At 37.7% G+C, this 25,459-nt stretch overlaps 1 protein-coding gene across 2 annotated transcripts in view; it reads left to right on the plus strand.

The window, feature by feature from the left end:
- The first annotated feature begins 394 nt into the window (after positions 1-394).
- NMD3 (NMD3 ribosome export adaptor) overlaps positions 395-25,459 on the plus strand; it is a 77,009-nt gene continuing 51,944 nt past the window's right edge. For both annotated transcript variants that reach the window (XR_004349730.1, XM_032630868.1), the window contains exons 1-10: positions 395-515; positions 1,069-1,125; positions 2,226-2,360; positions 4,490-4,586; positions 9,186-9,266; positions 12,122-12,250; positions 12,527-12,617; positions 20,066-20,144; positions 21,064-21,160; positions 23,988-24,105. Coding sequence is in view for 1 of the 2 variants with exons in the window: in XM_032630868.1 (XP_032486759.1) it covers positions 1,082-1,125; positions 2,226-2,360; positions 4,490-4,586; positions 9,186-9,266; positions 12,122-12,250; positions 12,527-12,617; positions 20,066-20,144; positions 21,064-21,160; positions 23,988-24,105 (871 nt within the window). In the remaining variant the exon portion in view is untranslated. The remainder of the gene's footprint in view (positions 516-1,068; positions 1,126-2,225; positions 2,361-4,489; positions 4,587-9,185; positions 9,267-12,121; positions 12,251-12,526; positions 12,618-20,065; positions 20,145-21,063; positions 21,161-23,987; positions 24,106-25,459) is intronic.

A 25,459-nucleotide genomic window follows, 5' to 3' on the forward strand; every position in this document is an offset into this window, starting at 1 on the left:
CGGCGAACAAAATAGACAAAGGCACTGCCCTCGATGGAAGTTACTGTAATTTTTGTCCAACGTGGTACCGTTTATAGATAACTTTTATATAATCATTTAAACAAGAAGCAAGCTCCCAATAGGGGTATCTAAAAAGTGGCTCTGAGTGAACTCTGGCCAAGAAGATCGGGAAGGACGATAACCAAATAGAAGAGTTGTAAAGTCTGTGTGAGTCTCAGGCGCCATAGGACGAGAGACCCAGAGAACCCGCTGCCTTCTCTCCCTCATCTTTTCCACCAGCCTGGCCTCCGCCCCGCCCCGCCCTCTCCGCCCTCCGCTCGCCAGCACCCTCCCCTTTCTCGGTCCCCCACACGCCGCTGTGATTCGCGCTGTCGGCCCGCGAGATTTCGAGCTATTCTCTCGCGAGATCTTCAGTGTACTGGAGTCAGCTGTGGTGGCAGCTGACTAGGCGGTAGGAGCTGGTCCTGTTGCGGTTTTTCGGCACATCTGGCCAGAGTCTGGCCCAGAGGCGCTAAGTAGGTTCTGGGGGCCGAGACCCGGCTTGCAGTCGTGCGGGGTCCCTAAGGAGAGAGGGGGACAGACTCCCTGGGCTCGGGCTACCTCGGGCCGCGTGCGCGCAGCGTGTGTGCCGCCGGCGGGAGCCCGCGTGAGGCCTCACCCGCGGGGTGCGGGGTCGGAGTGGGGTGGGTGGGTGGCCCGCAGGTGCGGTGACACCGCCCGCGGACTCTTACAGTGAGGTTCGAGGCACGGTGAGGGCAGCGGTGAGGGCGTGGGGTGTCCGGTGAGGGCCCGGCCCCCTCTGGCCCCTCCTTGGGTTCGCCGGGGTTGGCGCCCAGGTGCCGCCTGAGGTCAGCGCGCAGTTTAGTGGCTCGAGGGTCTTGCAGACGGGAACCTCCGGAATTCGCTTCTTTGTGTTATTAAAGAAATTACTTCTTCCAAAGGTTCCAGGTGGAATTGGTTTTTCTTATTTGCGGCTTTACGAGGCTTGGCTGCCTTATTCAGAGAGGCAGAAGGAAGATGAGTAACAGATGTCTTAAATCTTACTATTCTCTCTCTTTTTAAAATCAGGATATACAGAAAAATGGAGTATATGACAGAACCCGTGAAGCACACACCTGGACACATGTGAGTCGCGTCCCTTTTCCCCCATCCCTCTTAAGTTTAAAAATGTTAAAAGTGACTCTTTGAAACTTACTGTGGGGAAAGCTTTTCTTTGCGGGGTGGGGTCGGAGGGATTCTTTTGTCTTAAGTGGGAAAAATGAAAAGCCTTGTTTCCTGAGAAAAACGAGTTCATTTTTCGCTGGGAAGTTTGTGGTAGTAAATACTGGTTTAAGAATGTTAAAATATTCACTGTACATTCTTCTAGGTTGGCATCAGCCATTGACTTTTAAATTTAAGGTAATTAAAATGTAATAAAATTATGTATTCATTTGTTCTGTCTACTACCCACATTTCAAGTCCTCAGTAGTCACATTTGCCTGGTGGTTACCATAGTGGACATCAGAGGTTATAGAACTTTCATTCTGGGTAACGTCAATGATTCTTAAACATTTTGTGTTCCCAGTACACCTAGGGTTATGACACTCCCATCATAGTGAGTCACTAGACATGATACTCTTTCCATCCTCCAAAAATTTTTCTCCTTTGGGTTAATGTTTACATTTTGGCAGTCCCTGTGCTATACTGAGGCTTAAAAAAAAATTTGCCTTTGGACTCTAAAGCTGTCTGATGATTACTATTAGCAGTTATTTCGCCTCTCTAGACCCTTTGTACATCGGCCATATTTTGAGGCTTTTTGGAATTGCGGCCATCCTTGGTTTTTTTTCGCCTCAATAATCCAAGGTTTTTTAATCTACTGCATCTTTGAAGTCAGTTTTTTAAAAAGGGCAGAGATATTATGGCCTAACTTGAAGGCTTTGGTTTGTTTGTTTTTTTATTATTATTTTTTGTTGAAGTATAGTTAATTTTTCAGTGTTGTGTTAGTTTGTGGTGTACAGCAATGTGATTCAGTTATATATATATATATTTTTTATATTCTTTTCCATTATTGTTTATTACAGGTTATTGAATATAGTTACCTGTGCTATACAGTGGGACCTTGTTGTTTATCTCTTTTATATATAGTATTATAGTTTGTATCTGCTACTCCCTGTTTGATAGTTTTTTAATTTAACCTGTGCACTTATGAAATCTAATTTGAAAAACGTATGCTTTGTTTATTTAAGCTTGTGCTGCGATTGCGGTGTCCCGATCAGTCCAAATCCTGCCAATATTTGTGTGGCTTGTCTGCGAAGTAAAGTAGATATCAGCCAAGGCATTCCGAAACAAGTCTCTGTATCTTTCTGCAAACAGTGCCAGAGGTACGGTGTCGTACTATTTTATCCTGCTTAAAGTTGAAATTTGTATGTGGGAGAGCCACCAGGATATACTGACAATATTTTAAGAGTGTTAAGATATTCACTGTACATTCTTCTAGATTGGCATCAGCCATTGGCCATATGTGGCTTTTTAAGTTTAAAGTAATTAAAATGTAATAAAATTAAGTATTCAGTTCTGTCTGCTACCCACATTTCAAGTCCTCAGTAGTCACATGTGCCTGGTGGTTACCATAGTGGACATCAGAGGTAATAGAACTTTCATTTTGGATAACGGCAATGATTCTTAAACATTTTGTGTTCCCAGTACACCTAGGGTTATGACACTCACATAATAGTGAATCACTAGACATGATACTCTTTCCATCCTTTAAAAATACATGCGATAAGATACATGTAATAAAGTGCATGTAATTGAGATTTAAGTTTTATTTATGTTGGCCTAGTTAGAGATTTTAGAATTAGCAATTTTGTAGTGTTCTTTTCTATTTTTCTCTGCTAATTTGGTAAAGTTAGTGCAAAGGTATTTGAATCTGTTCTTTTTCTGTTAAGAGATTAATAGGTTTGGTGTATACAATTAATAGATACAAGTTTATGTTTTTAAGGGTGAGAGCAGATTTTAAAGACATATTACTATTAATTACCATGAAGCTTTTGTTTTCCGCTTCAGTCATTTAGAAGCCATGTATGATAAAAAGCACCTTATTTTTTAAGTAATTTAGTGGTGTGTTTTAAATTAAAAATCATGTATTAATCTTCCCATGTAACTAAAATGACTATAGCTGATGGAAAAACAGCTCAGTATATCATATCTAGGATGGTCTGAAATGAAGACTGGATTTTAAGGCAGACTTCTACTGAAAGTTAATGTTTTATTCCTTTTATGTTTTCTTTAGTCGTTGGCATGAACAGCTTATGTCTAGGAGGCCATTGAGTAATACAAAACTACCCATTGAAACTACCCATAAAATTATATGCCTGTGATTTCCCAAATGGGTTAGGACTCTAGTGGCTCTTAACTTTTTTGGGAGGGAGGGGTTCATGAATCCCTTTAAGAATTTAAAAACTGCATCTTCCCAGAAAAATACATTAAAACAAAGACATGAAACTTGTGTACTGTTTCAGGGAGTTTATAGTTTGTAAGCTTGGCAGGTGTGAGGATTAATCTATAATAAATATTCGCTACGCTTAAGAGCATCGGTGGAAAAAAAACACTGGACAAAGAATCAGGAGACCCAGTTTATCTTGAATTTCTCACAAACTAGCTCTTTGATACTCTTGGCCACTTCACCTCTCTAAGCCTTAATTTTCTCATCAGAATGAAGGGGCTTTATTAGATGATATACGAAGCCCTTTCTAACTCCAAAAACATGCTTATAACAAAGGGACCTATATAAATAATTTTTTTCAGTGAAACTTTAAAAGTGAAAATCAGACTATTTACTTAACAAGTAAGGAAAAAAAAGCATTCACATGATACATTTAGAAGTATTAATTTATTGAGCATTTGCTGTATGCTAGGCACTGTCCTAAGTCCTGAGCTGACTGGGCTAAAAAACTTAAAGTACATACATAAAGGATTTCAATTTTAATTTAGTCAGGTTTTATATAAGATTTAAAATTTTACAATTTAAAATTTGAAAAGGGACTTTGAAGTAGATAAATAGTCTGAGATATTATTGATACATAGTATTAGGTACTAATTTACCTTTTTTGTGTGTGAGAAATAAGCAGTTCTTAAGCATTTTAGATGTACATTGTAAACCATTTTAATGCTATTTGGAGGTGATTTTTTCACCTGTTTCAAAGTATAGCTTCAAGGAACATTGGGGCATTTTGTCATCCTCACTGGAATGCTTATTGGTGCTTGAAGTAATAAGACCTTTTAATAAGTTATTTCAGATTGACTTTTTCAAATACTCAGAATTTTATCTTTTTAACTAAATTACTTGTCTAACTGAAAGTTTTCTGGAACTTCTAAAATATATTTTGGTTAAGTGCCTCAGATCAACCTTGGGTATTATTAATTTAATAATCATTGTTACGTCTGCATATTCACATGGAAATTTTTTTTATTTCTGAGAGATCCTGAATTTCAATATATTTTCTCTCAGATATTTCCAGCCACCAGGAACTTGGGTACAATGTGCATTAGAATCTAGGGAACTTCTTGCTTTATGTTTGAAAAAAATCAAAGCCCCTCTGAGTAAGGTAGGTCAAATAGCTAAAATCAGTTTTTGTGGGGGGGTTCTGTGTGTGTGTGTGTGTGTGTGTGTGTGTGTGTGTGTGTGTGTGTGTGTGTGTTTAAGTGTTTAATCTCTCATTTTCAGATAATCCTTGTTTGAGTAGATTTTCCAAAATAACTACTAAATGCTACTGTTGGTAAGCACACTACTACAAATGCTGTTTTCATTTTTAAAGTTGTATATATTCTTTTTTAATGGAAATGAAAATCTTTTTGCTTTAGAATCAAATTTTTTTCATTCATTATTTGAGAACCTCTTATGTGCAATAATCTTTACTGAAAATGTTTATATAAAGCCATTGCTAAACATAATTTGGAGGCTATAGTATTAGGGCTATGGTATTCGGTTTTTTTTTTTTTTTTTTTTTTTTTTTAAATTTTTATTTATTTATTTATGGCTGTGTTGGGTCTTCGTTTCTGTGTGAGGGCTTTCTCTAGTTGCGGCAAGCAGGGACCACTCTTCATCGCGGTGCGCGGGCCTCTCACTATCACGGCCTCTCTTGTTGAGGAGCACAGGCTCCAGACGCGCAGGCTCAGTAGTTGTGGCTCACGGGCCTAGTTGCTCTGCGGCATGTGAGATCCTCCCAGACCAGGGCTCGAACCCCTGTCCCCTGCATTGGCAGGCAGATTCTCAACCACTGCGCCACCAGGGAAGCCCCGGTATTCGGTTTTAAAAAATTTTTTGTTACTGCTCTGGAAAGAAAATATTTGTGCCTATTACTTAAAGTCAGGGTATAAACATCTTCAAAAAACAAATAGGGTTTGTTAGTGTAGTTAGGCGCTCTACATAACACTTTCAGTTTTATTTATGCTAAACTTTATGACTTATTTCCACCAGGTATATTTGTAATTGAAATGGCTTTTTTGGTTTGTCGAGCTTCAGATTCTCTTAAAACTCTGATAAAATTACATGTAAGAGTTCCTTGAAGTTTTTCCCTTTATTTTCCTTGTTTTTTCTCCCTGGAATTTGTATCAATCAAATGTTGGCCCTACTAGCTGAAAGCTTTGCCTTTTTGCCCTTGTATTGTTTTTAATCTTTTTTTTCCTGTGTTCCTGACAGTTTCCTTTATCTTCCAGTTTTTGTATTAATTTTCTTTCAGGAGTAATATTTTAAGTTTAGAGTTTTTAATGTTCTTGATACAGTCTGTTGAATATTTCTGAAGGTTTAATAATATGCTGTTATTGTTTTTTACTTTCCTTCTGTTCCCTGATTTGTCTTAGTTTTTTTTTTTTTTTTCTCCTGGAGTCAGTTTTTGTGTAATTTGGTCTTTTGTTTTCATACTTCAGGCTTTTGTCAGATGTTCATTAATAATTCATTAGCATTCAACAGATGTTTATTAACTCAACTCTGTGCCAATCTACTTTTGGTGTTAGGGATATGGAAGTGAATGAGAGAGACGAAATCCCTGTCTTAGAGAGCTTTTATTTTAGTTGAAGGGGAGGGTGTAGAGTAGTCAATGAACAAAATAAATAGGTATATTAAGAGGTATAAATTCTGTGGAGGAAAAAGCCAGAACTGTGCAGGGAAGAGTTGCAATTTAAAATAGAATGGTTAGGGGAGGCCTCATTGATAAGGTGATACTTGAATAAACATTAAAGGCAGTAGAGGAGGGAGCCACAATCTGGAGGAGAAGAGCATTATGGGTAGACAAAACAAGTGTAGAGGCCAAAGGTGGGAGAATACCTGTGTGGTTAGAGTGGAGTGGGGAGGGAAAAGTAATTGGGGATGAAGCCAGGGAAGGCATGGAAAGTCAGTAGGTCAGGCCTTGTAGGCCCTTTTGAGGCCTGGTTTTTACTCTGAGTATAGTGGGTATAGAGCAGGGGTCCCCATCCCTCAGGTCGCGGACAGGTACTGGTCGGTGCCCTGTTAGGAACTGAGCCGCATAGCAGGAGGTGAGCAGCGGGGGTGGGTGAGCGAGCAAAGCTTCATCTGCTGCTCCCCGTTGCTCCCCATTGCTGGCATTACCACCTGAACAACCGCCCCACCCCCCACCCCCGTCTGTGGAAAAATTGCCTTCTGCAAAACCGGTACCTGGTGCCAGAAAGGTTGGAAGGTTGGGGACCGCTGGTATACAGGGTATAGGGCAGAATAGTGAGATGAATGATTTACAGTTTATCAGCTTCCTTCTGGCTGTGTTTAGAATAGATGTGAGGGGCATGGGCACCTTTAGGAAGCGCTTGTAGTAATCATGAGAAATGATACTTGGATCAGTAGTAGAGGAAGTGAGAAGTGGACAGGTTCTGGCTGTATTTTGAAGGTAGTCAGTAGGATGTTACTCATGAAGCTGGATATATGTTTATGAGTTGGAATAGTCAAGGGTGACTTCCATGGGTCTTAACTTGATCAGCCAGAGGAGGGAGTTACTGATAGTGAAGTAGGAAAGGCTTTAAGAGGAGCAGGTCAGGGGACTTCCCTGGTGGTCCAGTGGGTAAGACTCCTTGTTCCCAATGCAAGGGGCCCAGGTTGAATCCTTGGTCAGGGAACTAGGTCCCGCATGAGTGCAGCAGCTAAGAGTCCGCATGCCACAACTAAGACCTGACACAGCCAAAATAAATAATAAATACATAAATAAAATTTAAAAAAAATGAGGAGCAGGTCAGGCAGGAGAGATCAAAGCTCATCTCAAAGTGGTGCTTAGATGTCCATTAGACATGGAAGTAGAAATAGTGGGGAGCTGGATAAATGAGCAAGGGAGTGGTCCAGACCAGAGATAATAAATTTTGGGTGTGATGGTATTTAAAGCTACAATATTAGATGAGATTTCCTAGAGAGTTTAGAGAAAGGGAGAAATTTCAGGACTGAATCCTGGGATCCTTTAATGATAAAAGTTTGAGAAGATGAGAAAAAAAATCAGTCATTACTTCTAATTAGCTGCAGGGAGAGCAATATATATAATTAGGAGATCTAGAAGGTGAAGGGAATGTTCAGGAAAGAGATTGAGGATTTTGGAAGTTTTGTTGTTAGTGAATGTTGAATTCCAGAGGCCAGTAAAAGGTTTTCAGGATTTGGGGAGGAGTGTTAGATGGGATAGAAAAGGGCATATGTGGACTTACCTGGTGGTGCAGTGGTTGAGAGTCCGCCTGCTGATGCAAGGGACACAGGTTTGTGCCCCAGTCTGGGAAGATCCCACATGCCGCGGAGCGGCTGGGCCCGTGAGCCATGGCCACTGAGCCTGCGCGTCCGGAGCCTGTGCTTCGCAATGGGAGAGGCCACAACGGTGAGGCCCGCGTACTGCAAAAAAAAAAAAAAGAAAAGGGCATATGTGGAACCATATGGAGATTGGAGTGTGGGAGATGGGGGAGTGACTGAGGTAATGGTAAAGAAGAATTAAAGGGCTCCATAAGATGGATTAGTCCTGGTTGTCTGAGGACAGATGGTGTGGTGAGGCTGAGGAATGGGGAATGCAGGTGGAGGCTGAGGGAATAAGAAGCTCTCTGTCACCCTCTGTACCTGGTGTCGCTTGTTGACTACTAGGCTTTGCTTTAGGGAACCAGTAGAATGAGGAGGGTTTTACTCTGGACGGCTGTACCTATACTAGCTTATCTAGTTCTTACCAGAAAGGTCTTGATAAACTTATCTGCCTGCTCTTGTCTCCCAAATCTGTTATCTACAGCTCAGATTTCTCCATAGAGCTCCAGACCAAATAGATATCTCACTATCCACTGAACAGCTTCACTTGGGTATCTTAGATAAATCCTCTTAAACTTAAATGTCTGAAACCAAATATAGCACATTCCTCCCCATTTAATCTGTTTTTTATTTGTGTCAGAAAAATAGTGTTACCTAGATGCCCAAGCTGGATACTTGACCATCATTCTAGAATCTTCTTTTCTTCCTTCCCATATCCAGTTATTATTAAATCCTATAGATTTTATCTCCTAAATAGCTCTTGGCTTGGATCTTTCTGCTGCTGTTATTTCCGACCCCTCAGTTCAGGTCAACTACAACTCCTGCCCAAATTATTGAAACAACCTCCATTTTTGTTCTCCCACCCACTTCCTCAAAACACCCATTTTAGCCATATTGAGCTACATTCAATTTGTCACATATGGCAAACTGTTTCTGGCCTCTGCTGATTTAGCAGTGAGTTAGCATTGTGGATTCAGTATTCGGTGCATGAGACTCCTTGTAATGAATGTTCATTCTTTTTTTTTTTTAAGCCACATACATATTATAGTGAGAATAATAAAAGTAGAAACCTTTGTTCATGAGATTTCTAGTAGATGATGAGGTCATCAGGTCTTTGTTTTCTTTTAAAAAGTGTAATTTCCATTCAAAAAACTATACTGTTTTTAGGGGAAAGGAGTTTTTTTCTATGCAAGTATTTTAATTTTTGCTTGAATTATACCAGTTTCATTAATATAGTCATTAGATTTTCCCTTTATTTGCTGTTTTTGTTGCCATACCTCTGATGATATCTTTTTTTTTTAAACTGGTGATGTTGGGTAGATTAATCATGGATTCCTTAAGCATCTATGAAATCTGTTTATTAATGAGTTATTCTCTAATTTCTTTTCTCCTCAGAGGGGAACTGACGTTTCTTTTTGTTTGTGTTTTGTTGAAGGTACGGCTTGTAGATGCAAGCTTTGTTTGGACTGAGCCCCATTCTAAGAGACTTAAGGTTAAACTAACTATTCAGAAAGAGGTAAGCTATACATAATTTTCTCAGCATGGTTTAAAGTATAGGTAGGATAAGGAGACAAAAGACCTGTATGCAGAAAATTATAAGACACTGATGAAAGAAATTAAAGATGATACAAATAGATGGAGAGATATACCATGTTCCTGGATTGGAAGAATCAACATAGTGAAAATGACTCTACTACCCAAAGCAATCCACAGATTCAATGCAATCCCTATCAAACTACCACTGGCATTTTTCACAGAGCTAGAACAAAAAGTTTCACAATTTGTATGGAAACACAAAAGACCCCGAATAGCCAAAGCAATCTTGAGAACGAAAAATGGAGCTGGAGGAATCAGGCTCCCTGACTTCAGACTATACTACAAAGCTACAGTAATCAAGACAGTATGGTACTGGCACAAAAACAGAAAGATAGATCAGTGGAACAGGATAGAAAACCTAGAGATAAACCGACGCACATATGGTCACTTTATCTTTGATAAAGGAGGCAGGAATGTACAGTGGATTGTACAGTGAATGTACAGCCTCTTCAATAAGTGGTGCTGGGAAAACTGGGCAGGTACATGCAAAAGTATGAGATTAGATCACTCCCTAACACCATACACAAAAATAAGCTCAAAATGGATTAAAGACCTAAATGTAAGGCCAGAAACTATCAAACTCTTAGAGGAAAACATAGGCAGAACACTATGACATAAATCACAGCAAGATCCTTTTTGACCCCCCTCCTAGAGAAAAGGAAATAAAAACAAAAATAAACAAATGGGACCTAATGAAACTTCAGAGCTTTTGCACAGCAAAGGAAACCATAAAAAATACCAAAAGACAACCCTCAGAATGGGAGAAAATATTTGCAAATGAACCAACTGACAAAGGATTAATGTCCAAAATTTATAAGCAGCTCATGCAGCTCAATAACAAAAAACAAACAACCCAATCCAAAAATGGGCAGAAGACCTAAATAGACATTTCTCCAAAGAAAGTATATAGACTGCCAACAAACACATGAAAGAATGCTCAACATCATTAATCATTAGAGAAATGCAAATCAAAACTACAATGAAGTATCACCTCACGCATAGTCAGAATGGCTATCATCAAAAAATCTAGAAACATGGGGCTTCCCTGGTGGCGCAGTGGTTGAGAGTCCGCCTGCCGATGCAGGGGACACGGGTTCGTGCCCCGGTCTGGGAAGATCCCACATGCCGCGGAGAGGCTGGGCCCGTGAGCCATGGCCGCTGAGCCTGCGCGTCCGGAGCCTGTCCTCCGCAACGGGAGAGGCCACAACAGTGAGAGGCCCGCGTAACGCATAAAAAAAAAAAAAAAAAAAAAAATCTAGAAACAATAAATGCTGGAGTGGGTGTGGAGAAAAGGGAACACTCTTGCACTGCTGGTGGGAATGTGAATTAGTACAGCCATTGTGGAGAACAGTATGGAGGTTCCTTAAAAAACTACAAACAGAACTACCATATGACCCAGCAATCCCACTACTGGGCATATACTGTGAGAAAACCATAATTCAAAAAGAGTCATGTACCAAAATGTTCATTGCAGCTCTATTTACAGTAGCCCGGAGGTGGAAACAACCTAAGTGTCCATCATCGTATGAATGGCTAAAGAAGATGTGGCACATATATACAATGGAATATTACTCAGCCATAAAAAGAAACGAAATTGAGCTATTTGTAATGAGGTGGATAGACCTAGCGTCTGTCATACAGAGTGAAGTAAGTCAGAAAGAGAAAGAAATACTGTATGCTAACGCATGTATATGGAATTTAAGAAAAAAAAATGTCATGAAGAACCTAGGGGTAAGACAGGAATAAAGACACCTACTAGAGAATGGACTTGAGGATATGGGGAGCGGGAAGGGTAAGCTGTGACAAAGCGAGAGCGGCATGGACATATATACACTACCAAATGTAAGGTAGGTAGTGGGAAGCAGCCGCATAGCACAGGGAGATCACCTCGGTGCTTTGTGACCCCCTGGAAGGGTGGGATAGGGAGGGTGGGAGGGAGGGAGACGCAAGAGGGAAGAAATATGGGAACATATGTATATGTGTAACTGCTTCACTTTGTTATAAAGCAGAAACTAGCACACCATTGTAAAGCAATTATACTCCAATAAAGATGTAAAAAAAAAAGTATAGGTAGGAAAATGAGGGGCTATTGGTAAATTATATTATGACTTGAACAGCTTAAAAGGAAACAAATGCACTCTTAATTTTAACCCTTTGTTTTCTTTTGGATCATCTGCACAGATGATCAGGTTGATAGTAAGCAGCCATTGTTCATGATAGTGGGCTAAGTTAATCTTCTCAAAGTCATTTTTATTTGGAATAAGATTGAAGTAAAAACATGAGCTAAGGCAGTGCTTCTCAAACTTGGCTGATCAGTTGACTCACAGTGACTGAATCAAACTGGATTCAATTGGATGTAAGATCCAGGAATCTATTAAAGCTTCCCAGGTGATTTCTGATGATTGCCTATGTTTGGGGACAATTAAATTAAGGAATGTCTTCTTTTTTGAGAGTTTTCTTGGTCTCCTAAGGAAGACACACACATGCATATACATGAATATATAGCTATGAAAATTCTTCAAAAAATATCCTTACAACACTTCAACTAAAGGTAAATTTGAAATGTTAATCTAATAAATCCTATGGATTAAACCTATATATCTTTCTTGAAATAGTATGACTTAGGATTTTAAATGTAACTCATTTGTTGTTGATTTCCTCAAAGCATTCATGGAAGAAGATTTTAAGTTAAATATTGAAGGATCTTCTTTTAAGAAAGCTATGTTATTAAACAGAAAGGAAAGAATGAAAGAGTGTGATGGTTTTCTTTGTCAGGTGATGAATGGTGCTATCCTTCAGCAAGTGTTTGTGGTGGATTATGTAGTTCAGCCCCAGATGTGTGGAGATTGCCACAGAGTGGAAGCTAAGGATTTCTGGAAGGCTGTGGTTCAAGTCAGGCAAAAGGTAATGAGAGAAAGATGATGTGTGAATCCTCCATCTTGTATTTCATCTTTGTCGGTTATAAATTGCGAGTAAAACTTTCTCCTTTCCCCTCTTTCCAAATCGTTCAGGCAGTAGGGATATTCCAGGTCTCTGGGGCATTCACCTTTAGAAAGAGATCACTGCCACATTTTAGATAATCTTTAAAGGTTGTTTTTGTTTTAAAAATCAGTGTCCTATATCTGTAGATGGCTTTTTTTTGCATTTCATTTATTAATCCAATAATGCATTTATGTTTAGACTTTGCACAAAAAAACTTTCTACTATCTGGAACAGTTGATTTTGAAATATGGCATGTACCAGAATACACTTCGTATCAAAGACATTCATGGTGAGTTAAAATTTAAAGCATTTGAAATGATGTCAGAATTTTATTGCAGCTATCCTAAGGCGTCTTTTATCTTTACTGATAGTATCTAGAATAGTACTGTCCAAAAGAAATTTCTGTTAGGAAGAAAAAAATCAAATATTCAATAGCCATATGTAGCTATTGAATATTTGAAATGTGGTTAGTGCAACTGGGGAGCTGAATTTTTAATTGAAATTTACACGAAATAGCTACCAGATGAGTAAACCAGTAACTACATTAATAGAATGTAAAGTGGTATGATAGAAATTCGTCAAAAACTTATTTTATGTAGAGGTCAGTTTTCTGATTGAAAGAAAATTAGTTTTGAGATCTGTGAGTTGAGATCTGTGTAATATTTTTGTTTTTCATATGCCTAGCGGCATTTGTGCTGGATACATTAAATCAAAAGGCTAAACTCAGTAATAATAAATAGTGATATACAAATGATATAATTAGATTTCTTGAAGATGGAATTTAAAAATGTGTAATTTCATAATGGCTCCTCACAGCGTGTTCTGTCTTAGCACTTACTATTGATGTAGCACACTTTTATATACTAGCTGATGGATAAATATTTCTTTAATAATAGAAAAAATAAATATTCTTTAGCAAACTCTTAAGTCTCTTGCTAAAAGTTAATATTTTTAGTTGTAGGACATGTGTATAATTTTCCTGGTTGTTAAAGTACAGGTTTAGAGATAGCTATTCTTGAAGGAATGACCAAATTCTTGTACTACTTATTTTACAAGTGTAAGCTCCTCTGTTACTTACTGATCTGTTAGTCATTTATCTCATATGTCTTGAGGAAAGTAATTAGAAGTGTGATTTTAGGTCCTTAAATGGGAAGAAATGAATATCAGTTATGTCACCTGGAGAAAATCTTTTAAGCTTTGTATCTGATTTGAGTGCATTACCACTATAAGGTTAACAGTCTAAATTTGTAAAACATAGTTTACTGAATACTTATTGTGGGGAAGGTACTTTGCAGCCTGTTTAACATGGTGCCTGGATATTTGTGGCTAGCCATCAGGCAAAAATACACCTTTGTTCTGAGTAACTTTGTTTTGAGTAACTTTTGGGGATTAGGGGATCCTAATATTCTAGCAAAGGAAGCAGAAAACTCTGATTATCGTTCATCACCAGGGCAGAAATGTCCTTACACAGAATTTTTTGTAGCAAAACACTTGGATACATTCTGGTACATACCTTTGCAGTCACTTTAAAAATCAAAAATGCTGGAAGTTTAACAATCCTTTTTTTCATCCAGAGGAATTAATCTACTTTTTTTCCCGCTACTGGTTCTTGATTTGATGTAAATGAATCTTTTGTTTGTTTGCTTGTGTGTTTGTAACTTTGTTTTTAAAATCATAACAATTGTAAAAATTTAAACAGAAGTATATATGAATAAAGGACCTCTGTCCCATTTATCCACTTGTTATTCCCAGATGTAGCCCCTTAAAACAAGGTATTACAATGTGTACTCTGTATATGAATTGTGATAGCATTGGTTTTCCCTCATATATGAGACTGTTCTGTAATATTCTGTGACTTGCCATCTTAATATATTTAGAAATGTTTCCACGTCATTGCATATAATCCTATTTTATTATTTTTAACCACTATGGTTGTGTATTTGTTAATCAGTATGTTTTTAATTGTTTAGTTGTTTCCTATTAACTGGTTTACAAGATGCTCTAGTTTTTTTGTTGCTACAAACAGTGCTGTAATAAACATCCTTATGTTTGTGCATAGTGGTTTTTCTGTGGGACTGAGTTCAGGAATTGAAATTACTAGGCAAAAGTATGCAAATGTTAAATTTTATATATGTGCTGCTAGATTGTTTTCCAAAATGGTGCCAGCTTACAGTCCAATCACTTGTGAGAATTTCTGTTTTTCCAAACACTTGCCAACACTGCATAAGATTGTATTGGACTTTCTAAGTTTTGCTGTTCTGATGAAGAGAATAAAGGCATCTTGTTTTTATTTTCATTTCCTTGATTACTAATGAGGGTTAACATTTTCATATGTACTGGTCATTTATGTTTATCTAATGTGAATTGTCTGTTCTGCATATATCTGTTTTTTCCTTACATATTTTGTGTCTGTTATTTAGTATATCAATCTCATTACGTGTGTGTATTATTACATATAGAGAGAGAGGAGCATGCAGAGCATGTGTTTGAGTGTGAGCCTGAGAGAGCAGATACTTTCTTAACAATGTCTCATATCTTTTATCATCTAAATTTTTTTTTCTTTTTCTTTTTTTTTTGTGGTACGCGGGCCTCTCACTGTTGTGGCCTCTCCTTTTGTGGAGCACAGGCTCCAGTCGCACAGGCTCAGCAGCCATGGCTCACAGGCCCAGCCGCTCCGCGGCATGTGGGATCTTCCCGGACCGGGGCACGAACCCGTGTCCCCTGCGTCAGCAGGCGGACTCTCAACCACTGCGCCACCAGGGAAGCCCTAAATTTTTCATTTTTTAGTTTTGTATAGCTATGGCTTATGACTTTCTGTCTTACATAGGAAAGTTTTTTATACTCCAAAGATATTTTTAGAAAGTAAATTTCTGTTTTACTTTTGGATCTTTAATCTTACCTGGTAAGAGTTTTTCCCAGAAAGTTAACTTGCATTGTCTCAATACTTACCTACCAAGTAGTCTGTCCTTTCCCCACTGATTTGAAATATCTCCTTTCTTATATATACTAAATTCCTTTGTACACATGGCTCAGTTCTGGTTTATTTTGTCCCATTGCTTTTATTACAGTATGTAAATTATACTTTATAGTATGTGCCCTTTTATTAATTCTTTTGTAAACCTTGGTTGATAGTGAGTAAGAGCATGGATTTTGGAACCAAGTTTTGTGAATTTGAATCTGTGTCCCACTAGTTTTTTGCTGTGTGACCTTAGGCAAGATATTTAACTTCTCTGAGCCTCAGTTTTCCCATTAATAGAATAGAGAGGATGATAATAACACTACCTCATAGGATTATAGTGAGGATTAAATAATTTGTGTAAAGCACTTAGAACTGTGCCTGGTGCATAATCATGTTTATTTAGTTCTTTTCTGTATTTCAGTGACATGTTATTGTTTTCATTGTGAAGATTTTGAATGTTTCTAGTTTTTTTGGACTATTCTATGCTTCTTATTATTGTGGATGGCAACTGTTTTCATTATATTTTCTAAGTGATCATTGCTAGTATTTTGGAAAACTTGATTTTGTATGTTGATCTTTCTGAAATTTCTTAATCACTAATAGTTTACATTATATTCTTGTGTCATATATTCATGATAATTTACTAGGTAAATTATTGTCTGTACACAATGATAGTTTTATTTCTTCCTTTGCAGTATTATTCCCTCTTTTTTTCCCCTTTGGCTAGGAGTGGAGAATAGCATTGAGTGGTAATGTATCAGGCATTACCATCTTTCTGTGTTTCACCCCTAAATAGAATATTTGTTGAGATTTCTATCTGATACATATGCATACAAAGTTATATTTAAACTGTTCTGTCCCATCATGCTATCAGTTACGTTAGTGACATTGAAACAGTTGGAGTTTTCCCCTCTTTCTGCATACTGTTAATCAACATGTTGAAGTTTTGTAAGAACCTGCCCAGTAAGCCATCCAGTTTGGTATGAGGAAAGGGTGTAAAGGCTCTTCAACTCCTTTATTAGGACGTTAGTCTTTCAGGTATTATACTGCTTCTTGAATCAATTTTAATAGCATTTTCCAAGGAAATTCACCATTTCGTCTAGCTTTTCACATACTTGGCATAAAATTGAACGTGGTATATATATCATAGTGTTAAATCTCATCCATAACTATCGTTGTATCTTCTTTATTTTTGCTAATGTTGTTTGTCTTTTTTCATCTCCCTTCACTTCCTCTCTCTCCGCGTTCCCATCAGATATGCCAAAGTTTTGTCTATTCTAGTTTTTTCAAAGAGTTAGTTTTATCAAGAAAGTCTCACTTTTTCTTAATTTTTGCTTTTGTTACTAATCCTTCTATTTAAAAATTTTTTTAATTGAGATAGAATTGTAGAATTGACATAAAACATTATATTAGTTTCAGGTATACAATATATTGATTGAATATTTGTGTATATTGCTGAATGGTCACCTTATTAAGTCTAGTTAACATACATCACCATACATAGTTATACAATTTTTTTCCCTTCTACTTTCTTTAGTTTTTTGTTTGAATTAATTGAAAGCTTAGTTTATTTTCAGTTTCTAATATGTAGACTTAATAAATTTTCTGAGTATCATATTGGCTCTGTAGCTGGTACTTAAAGCTGTCTTTTTCCACTACCCATTGCATATTTCTTTTTTTTCTCACCAAGTATCTCAGCTATTTGATGCTCTTGAGTACATACCTAGGTGTAGAATTGCTGAGTCATATGGTAAATTTATATTTATCTTTTTAAGAAACACTAAAGTGTTTCCAAAGTGGCTGTATCATTTTATATTCCCATCAGCAGTGTTTTAGGGTTCTAGTTTCTGCATATCCTCATCAACACTTGCTATTGTTTCTTTTTATAAATAGCCGTTTTAGAGGATAATTTGAAGTGGTATCTCATTGTGGTTTTAATTTGCATTTCCCAAATGACTAATGATGGTGATTATCTTTTCATGAGCTTATTAGCCATTTCTGTATCTTTTTTGGTGAAATAGCTGTTTAAGTATTTTGCCCAGTTTTTGATTGGGTTGTCTGAAGTTGTAAGAGTTATTAAAATATACACTGGATACAAGCCCCTTATCACATATGATTTGTAAATATTTTCTCCTAGTTTATCTTTTCATTTTCTTAATGGGGTCTTTTTTTAAAATTGTGATAAGAACACTTAACATAAAATCTACCCTCTTAAATTTTTAAGTGTATAATACATTATAGTTGACTGTGAGTACAGTGTTATACAGCATATCTCTAGAGCTTAATCTCTTGCTTAACTGAAACTTTATGCCCATTAACTAGTCACTCCTCATTTCCCCCTCGTCTCTGGCAACCATCATTCCACTGTTTAATTCAATGAATTTGACTATTTTAGATACGTCATATGAGTAGAATCATGCAGTATTTGTCTTTCTGTGACTGGCTTATTTCACTTTGCATAATGTCCTCAAGGTTAGTCCATGTTTTTGTACATTGTAGAATTTCCTTCCTTTTTAAGGCTGAATAATGTTCCATTGGAGGTGTATATCACATTTTAACCATTCATCTGTTGTGGAAACAACCTAAATGTCCATCATCTTGGCTGTAGTGAATAGTGCTGCAGTAAACATAGGAGATCTTGATTTCACTTCTTTTGGATAAATACCTAGAAATAGGATTACTGGATTATATGGTAGTTCTATTTTTAATATTTTGAAGAACATCTGGACTATCTTCCATAGTGTCTGCACAGTTTTATATTCTCCGTAGTAGTGTACAAGGGTTCCAGTATCTCCATGTTCTCGCCAGTACTAATTGTCTTTTGTGGGTTTTTTTGGTAATAGCCGTCCTGACAGGTGTGAAATGTAAACTCATTGTGGTTTGGATTTGCATTTCCCTGACGATTAACAACATTGAGCTTTTTTCATATACCTATTTGCCATTTGCACATCTTCTTTGGAGAAATGTCTTGTTCCTCTGCCTGTTGCTTAATTGGGTTATTAGTTTTTTTTTGCTGTTGAGCTGTAGGAATTCCTAATAGATTTTGGAGATTAACCCCTTTGCAGATACATGGTCTGCAAATATTTTCTCCAATTCTGTAGGGTTGCCCTTTCACTGTGGTGATTGTTTCTTTTGCCGTGTGGAAGCTTTTTGGGTTTGATGTAGTCTCAGTTGTTTATTTTTGTTTTTGTTTTGGTGTCATCCATGAAATCATTGCCAAGACCAGTGTCATGAAGCTTTTTTTGTATGTTTCCTCGTAGAAGTTCTATAGTTTCAGGTCTTACATTTGAGTCTTTTTAATCTGTTTTGAGTTGATTTTTGTAAGATGAGTTCAATTTCATTCTTTTGCATGTGGATATCCAGTTTTCCCAATGCCGTTTGTTGAAGAGACTATCATTTCCCCACCATGTATTTGTGGCACACTTGTTGAAGATCAGTTAACTGTGTATGTGTGGATTGATTCTATAGACTTGTCTTTTTGTCGATACCATACTGTTTTGATTACTGTAACCTTGTAATATATTTTGAAATTAGGATGTGTGATGCCTGCATGAAATGGTGTCTTTTGAATTGTGAAACTTCTAAATTTTGAAGTCTAATTTATCATTTTTTAAATAGCATGCTTTTGGTGTCATGTTTAAGAACTCTTGTCTAATTGATATCAGAAGGATTTTCTCCTGTTTCTTTCAAATGTTTTATAATTTTAGCTCTTATATTTAAGTCTAACCCTTTTGAGTTAATATTTGTGCATGGTGTAAGGGTCTAAATTCATCTTTTCCCATGTGGATAGCCTGTTTTCCTAGTGAAAAGACTATTCTTTTCCCAATGAATTGCCTTGGATCCTCTGTCAAAGATTTATTGATTATAAATGTAAGGGTTTATTTCTGGATTCTCAAGTCTGTTCCGTAGATCTATATAATCTATCCTTAATATACTAGTACCTCACTGTCTCAATAAAGTTATTGAGTTTTGAAATTGGGAAGTGTAAATTCCTGACAACTTTGGTCACCTTCAAAATTGTTTTGGCTATTCGAAGTTATTTTAGTCTTCCTAGTTAGCTGAGTTGTTTGGAAGAATATCTCTAAACATTTCTTAGCAGGTAGTTTGCTTTTAGTTATCTCTTTGCTGCTTATTTTTAATGGTACTGCATTGTGATCAGATAACATTGTAGTAATTTCTGCTGTTTGGAATTTATTGAATTTTTAAAATTCTTAGATGTGATTATTTTATGAATATTCTATGAATTTTTGAAAATAATAGTCTTTCTTGGGACCATGTTCTACAATGTCAATTAAATCAACCTTGATACTTGGTTTTTCAAGTTCTATGTATCCTCCCTATTTTTGGTCATTTTGGTTTTGATAGTCTTATACTCGTCTCCCACAATGATTGCATGTGTGTTAACATTTGTTAATTTTATTCTTTTTAATAGTTTTTGTTTCCTTCATCTCAGTGCTGTGTTATTAGATGAATTCCTATTGTCTTCTTGGTAGATTGTTCCATTTATTACATAAAATATCCTTCTGTTTAATATTGTTTTCTTTTAACCTTAATTTTATTTTGTCTGAAATTTAAATTGGGCATCTTGTTTTGTTAGTATTTATCGGATTTGTCTATCCTTTTGTCAAACAAGCCTTTAGGTGATAACGGTATTCCTGCTGTGCTATGGCTAGAATATTGTAATTGTTAAATATGCATTGAATTTTTGGTATAGTCATGTTAGCAGAGGAAAATCTTACTTTGTGGTATTATTTTAACATGGCTTTTTTCTTTAAAAGATGGTCTGGATTTCTATTATTCCTCAAAACAACATGCTCAGAAGATGGTAGAATTTCTTCAGTGTACAGTTCCCACTAGGTATGTTTTGAACGTACATGTGATTAAATCCAGGGAACTGGGAATGAACTTAGGTCACATCCATTCTTCAGGCTTTGGCATCCTATCTTAAAATATTTAAATTATAGTAGGGATACTTACACAGTTAGTAAGTATTTATTGGATTAGCCATTTTAAGGGAAGTATTAGCCAAAGAGCATTAACAATCTCTTTGGGGAGCTAGACCTCACCCCACAATAGTAAGCACTGTAGTACTGAACCACTGATTGAATATGTTTAAATAAGCGAGAAGAAAAACGGGGGTAGAGGACTTTGGGGAGAAACTTCATGGAAGAGGAAGAACTTAAGCTCATAAAATGGGGAAATTTTCAAAAGTAGAGTTTGTATTGAAAAGTGAGATTAGTGTGAACAATGACTTTGGGCAGGCATTAGTGTGGCTTTTTTTTTTTTTTTTTTTTTTTTTCTTTTGCAGTACGTGGGCCTTTCACTGTTGTGGCCTCTCCCGTTGCGGAGCACAGGCTCCCGATGTGCAGGCTCAGCAGCCATGGCTCACGGGCCCAGCCGCTCTGCGGCATGTGGGATCTTCCCGGACCAGGGCACGAACCCGTGTCCCCTGCATCGGCAGGTGGACTCTCAACCACTGCGCCACCGGGGAAGCCCTAGTGTGGCTTTTAATGGGTGCTATATGTAGACTAGATTGGTCTAAGCCAAGGGCATGTTTTGGAGGTTTTCAGTAGGTAAAGTTGAAAATAGGTAGGGTGCAGTCAGATTGGTGAAGGTTTTTAAATGAAGTGGACTAAATGAGGGTTCACCATAGCAGGCATCTGCTGTTTCAGACCTTGGACAGTAATGATTTGTTTTGATGAAAATTTATATTCTCGAGACTTGTTACAAGTAAGGACCTTTCTTTTTTTATATGATTAACTTTTTCTCTTAACAGATACAAAGCCTCACAGAGACTGATCTCTCAGGATGTCCATAGTAACACATACAATTACAAAAGCACTTTTTCTGTGGAAATTGTTCCAATATGCAAGGTACTTTTTCTCATTTAATTAATCCATGTCCTTCTTTCTTTTTTTTTTTTTTTTTTTTTTGCGGTACGCGGACCTCTCACTGTTGTGGCCTCTCCCGTTGCGGAGCACAGGCTCCGGACGCGCAGGCTCAGTGGCCATGGCTCACGGGCCCAGCCGCTCCGCAGCATGTGGGATCTTCCCAGACAGGGGCATGAATCCGTGTCCCCTGGATCGGCAGGTGGACTGTCAACCACTGCGCCACCAGGGAAGCCCAGCTTAATCCATGTCCTTCTTAATCGGTTTATATGTAATTATTAGGTCCTGGTTTCCTTCTGGGATTGGTTAAACATTTAGAAAACTTCCTTCTTAATGGTTGCTGACACATTTCAGCCATGTTAAAAAGATGTTTAAAAGTAATCATGCTTAAAATTATAAATTTTTGGTGTACTAATTAAAAGGCCTGGTTGCAGTTTTTATGGTGCGAATTCCTTAAACTTTGCAGTCCTAGTGGACACTTAACAGTTCTGTGAAACTTTGAATATAGGAAATTACTTTAAAATAATTATCAGTGAACCACTTTGTGGAATATATGCAAACTGGATTTTGGCATGATAAAATTAAACAGTATTGTGGAAAGGAGATCACAGAATTATTTTTGTGATTTTTAAAAAAAATTAATTTATTTATTTTTGGCTGTGTTGGGTCTCCGTTGCTGCACGTGGGCTTTCTCTAGTTGCAGCGAGCGGGGGGGCAGCTCTTCGTTGCGGTGCACGAGCTTCTCATGGCGGTGGCTTCTCTTGTTGTGGAGCATGGACTCTAGGCACGCAGGCTTCAGTAGTTGTGGCACACGGGATTAGCTGCTCCGCAGCATGTGGGATCTTCCCGGACCAGGGCTCGAACCCATGTTGCCTGCATTGGCAGGTGGATTCTTAATCACTTCACCACCAGGGAAATCCTTGTGATTTTAAAAATATAATCTGAATAACACTTAAGACATAGATTATCATTTCATTAATTGTACTAAGGTAAAACTCTGCTTCAAAAATATAAATGAATTAAAATTCAACAAATAGTTATTGAGGATCTATTGTATAGAAGGCTGTGTGTTAAGGATTAAGTACTAGAGGTCTCTGCCACATAGGAACTTGCATGTCCATGTTTAAATCACTAATAATAAATGCCATAATTTATTGTGAGCATTCTACATAAAGTTATTATCTCTTATACTTATTATTATAAGTATATTTCACCTCTTCAAGTCTCATAACAACGGGAGTAAGTCATATCATCATTTGAAGATGAGGAAGTTGAAGCTTGGGGAGGTTAGATGACTTGCCCAAAGTTACATAACTACAAAATGATGAAGCCAGGATTTGTGTCTAGGTCTGTGACTCTGAGGCTTTAAAGTTATCACTAATTTATGGTGTAGCACAGTACCAGGGATGAAATGATGGCTTAAAACCGAGTCAGCAAATTTTTTCTGTAAAGAGCCAGATAGTAAATATTTTCAGCTTTTAGGCTATATAATCGGTTTTGCAATTACTCAGCTGTGCTGTTGTTGCACAAAAGTAGCCATAGATAATAGGTAAATGAAGGACTGAGGCTGTGTTCCAGCAAAACTTTATTTACAAAAATTTGGCCTGAGGATCTTATTTGCAGACTCCTAGTTTAAAACGGTGAACATTTTCCTGGTGCAAAACTGGAGAAATATGAATCTAGGTGTGAGGGCATATTTAGGCCATGTGTATTAAGTGCTTTGAGAGACTCATACAGGTATCTGGATAAATACACAGTGTAAAGAAGTTTTTTCATTAATCTTTGGAGACTTACTAAGTTAAAAAAAAAAAAAAGGAAAAGGACTGAACTAGGTACCATTAGGGAGGCACAGAATGTTCCTTCAGTGGGGGAGGCTTGTGAATAGATAAAGCTTAAAATATAACCCAGATCCTTTTTATATTTCAATAACAGCTTAAAAACAGTAAACCACATTGGTGGTAATACTTCCTGATGCACACATAGGCATATGTGCTTTTAAGGGGGCGTTAGATCTTTGATTTCATATTGGTACATGTAGACAAGAAGGAGGAACACGTGGCTCCTCTGAAATTAATTTTTTTTTAATAATGGTTATTTTTTTTAAAAAATTATTTTTAGCTGTGTAGGGTCCTCATTGCTGCATGAGGGCTTTCTCTAGTTGCGGCGAACGGGGGCTGCTCTTCGTTGCAGTGTGTAGGCTTTTCATTGCAGTGGCTTCTCTTGTTGCAGAGCATGGGCTCTGGGCACGGGCTTCAGTAGTTGTGGAATGCAGGCCCTAGAGTACAGGTTGTGGTGCACAGGCTTAGTTGCTCCGTGGCATGTGGGACCTTTGCGGACTAGGGGTCAAACCCGTGTCCCCTGCATTGGTAGGTGGATTCTTAACCACTGTGCCACCAGGGAAGTCCCTGAAATTAATTTTTATAGAGATTAAATGAAGGCACAAATAGATTAGAAAATCACTCTCCTTCTGGTGTTTATAATACTTTGCTTGGAATGTAAACTATATTAACATAGAGTAAAAAGCAGGCGTTCACACTAATAAAATTGAAACAAAATAGTTTGGTGAAGGATCTGGAAAATATTTTTTAAAGCATTTTTATTAAGACAGATATTCCCATCTTAAGAAGGTGTAGCTTATTTTCTGTTTCTTTAAGGTCTGATTCTGTTTTTTAGGCCCTTTGTTGATACATAGAATTAAAAATGACATTTTGGTTTGGGCAAATGCGCTTGGATCAGCTTTACATTGATGATTGTTTACTGGAGACTGTTACTTAGGATTTCCTTCATACTAAATGTTAGTTCTTATGCCTAGGATAATGTTGTTTGTCTGTCTCCAAAACTGGCACAAAGCCTGGGAAACATGAATCAGATTTGTGTGTGTATTCGAGTAACCAGCGTCATCCATCTCATAGATCCAAATACCCTACAAGGTAAGTTTTCGAAGCTATTTGCCTTGACAGTTCTCTCCAGCAAGTAGTAATAATTTGTTAATGTTGTTAATTTTATCAAGCATTCTTAGTAACGTTGTTTTAAAAAAGTACTATACAGTGGTTAAAATTTTTACCATACAGTTTTTTAAAATACTGGAATTTTTAAAGCTTTTAATAAGTTATCCTTGTATTTTTTTGTTTGAAGAAAGATTTCTGTGAACTTTTAAATTTTTATTAGTTGTATTCCATTTAGAGTATAATTGCTTTACAATGGTGTGTTAGTTTCTGCTTTATAACAAACTGAATCAGCTATACATATACATATATCCCTGTGTCTCCTCCCTCTTGCATCTCCCTCACACCCTCCCTATCCCACCACTCTATGTGGTCACAAAGCACTGAGCTGATCTCCCTGTGCTATGTGGCTGCTTCCCACTAGCTATTTATTTTACATTTGGTAGTGTATATATGTCCATGGCACTCTCTCACTTCATCCCAGCTTACCGTCCCCCTCCCCGTGTCCTCAAGTCCATTCTCTATGTCTGCATCTTTATTCCTGTCCTGCTCCTAGGTTCTTCAGGACCGTTTTTTTTTTAGATTCCATATATATGTGTTAGCATACGGTGTTTCTTTTTCTCTTTCTGACTTACTTCACTCTGTATGAGAGTCTCTAGGTCCATCCACCTCACTACAAGTAACTATTTCGTTTCTTTTTATGGCTGAGTAATATTCCAATGTATATATGTGCCACATCTTTATCCATTCATCTGTTGATGGACACTAAGATTGCTTCCATGTCCTGGCTATTGTAAAGAGTGCTGACATGAACACTGTGGTACGTGACTCTTTGAATTATGGTTTTCTCAGGGTATATGCCCAGTAGTGGGATTGCTGGGTCATATGTAGTTCTATTTTTAGTTTTTTTTTTTTTTTTTTTTGCGGTACGCGGGCCTCTCACTGCTGTGGCCTCTCCCGCTGCGGAGCACAGGCTCCAGACGCGCAGGCCCAGCAGCCATGGCTCACGGGCCCAGCCGCTCCGCGGCATGTGGGATCCTCCCGGACCGGGGCACGAACCCGTGTCCCCTGCATCGGCAGGCGGACTCTCAACCACTGCGCCACCAGGGAAGCCCTATTTTTAGTTTTTTAAGGAACCTCCATACTGTTCTCCATAGTGGCTTTATCAATTTACATTCCGAGCAACAGTGCAAGAGGGTTCCCTTTTCTCCACACCCTCTCCAGCATTTATTGTTTGTAGATGTTTTGATGATGGCCATTCTGACCGGTGTGAAATGATACCTCATTGTAGTTTTGATTTGCATTTCTCTAATGATTAGTGATGTTGAGCATCCTTTCA

Source organism: Phocoena sinus, chromosome 4, assembly GCF_008692025.1.
Source record: "Phocoena sinus isolate mPhoSin1 chromosome 4, mPhoSin1.pri, whole genome shotgun sequence".
NCBI lineage: Eukaryota > Metazoa > Chordata > Mammalia > Artiodactyla > Phocoenidae > Phocoena > Phocoena sinus.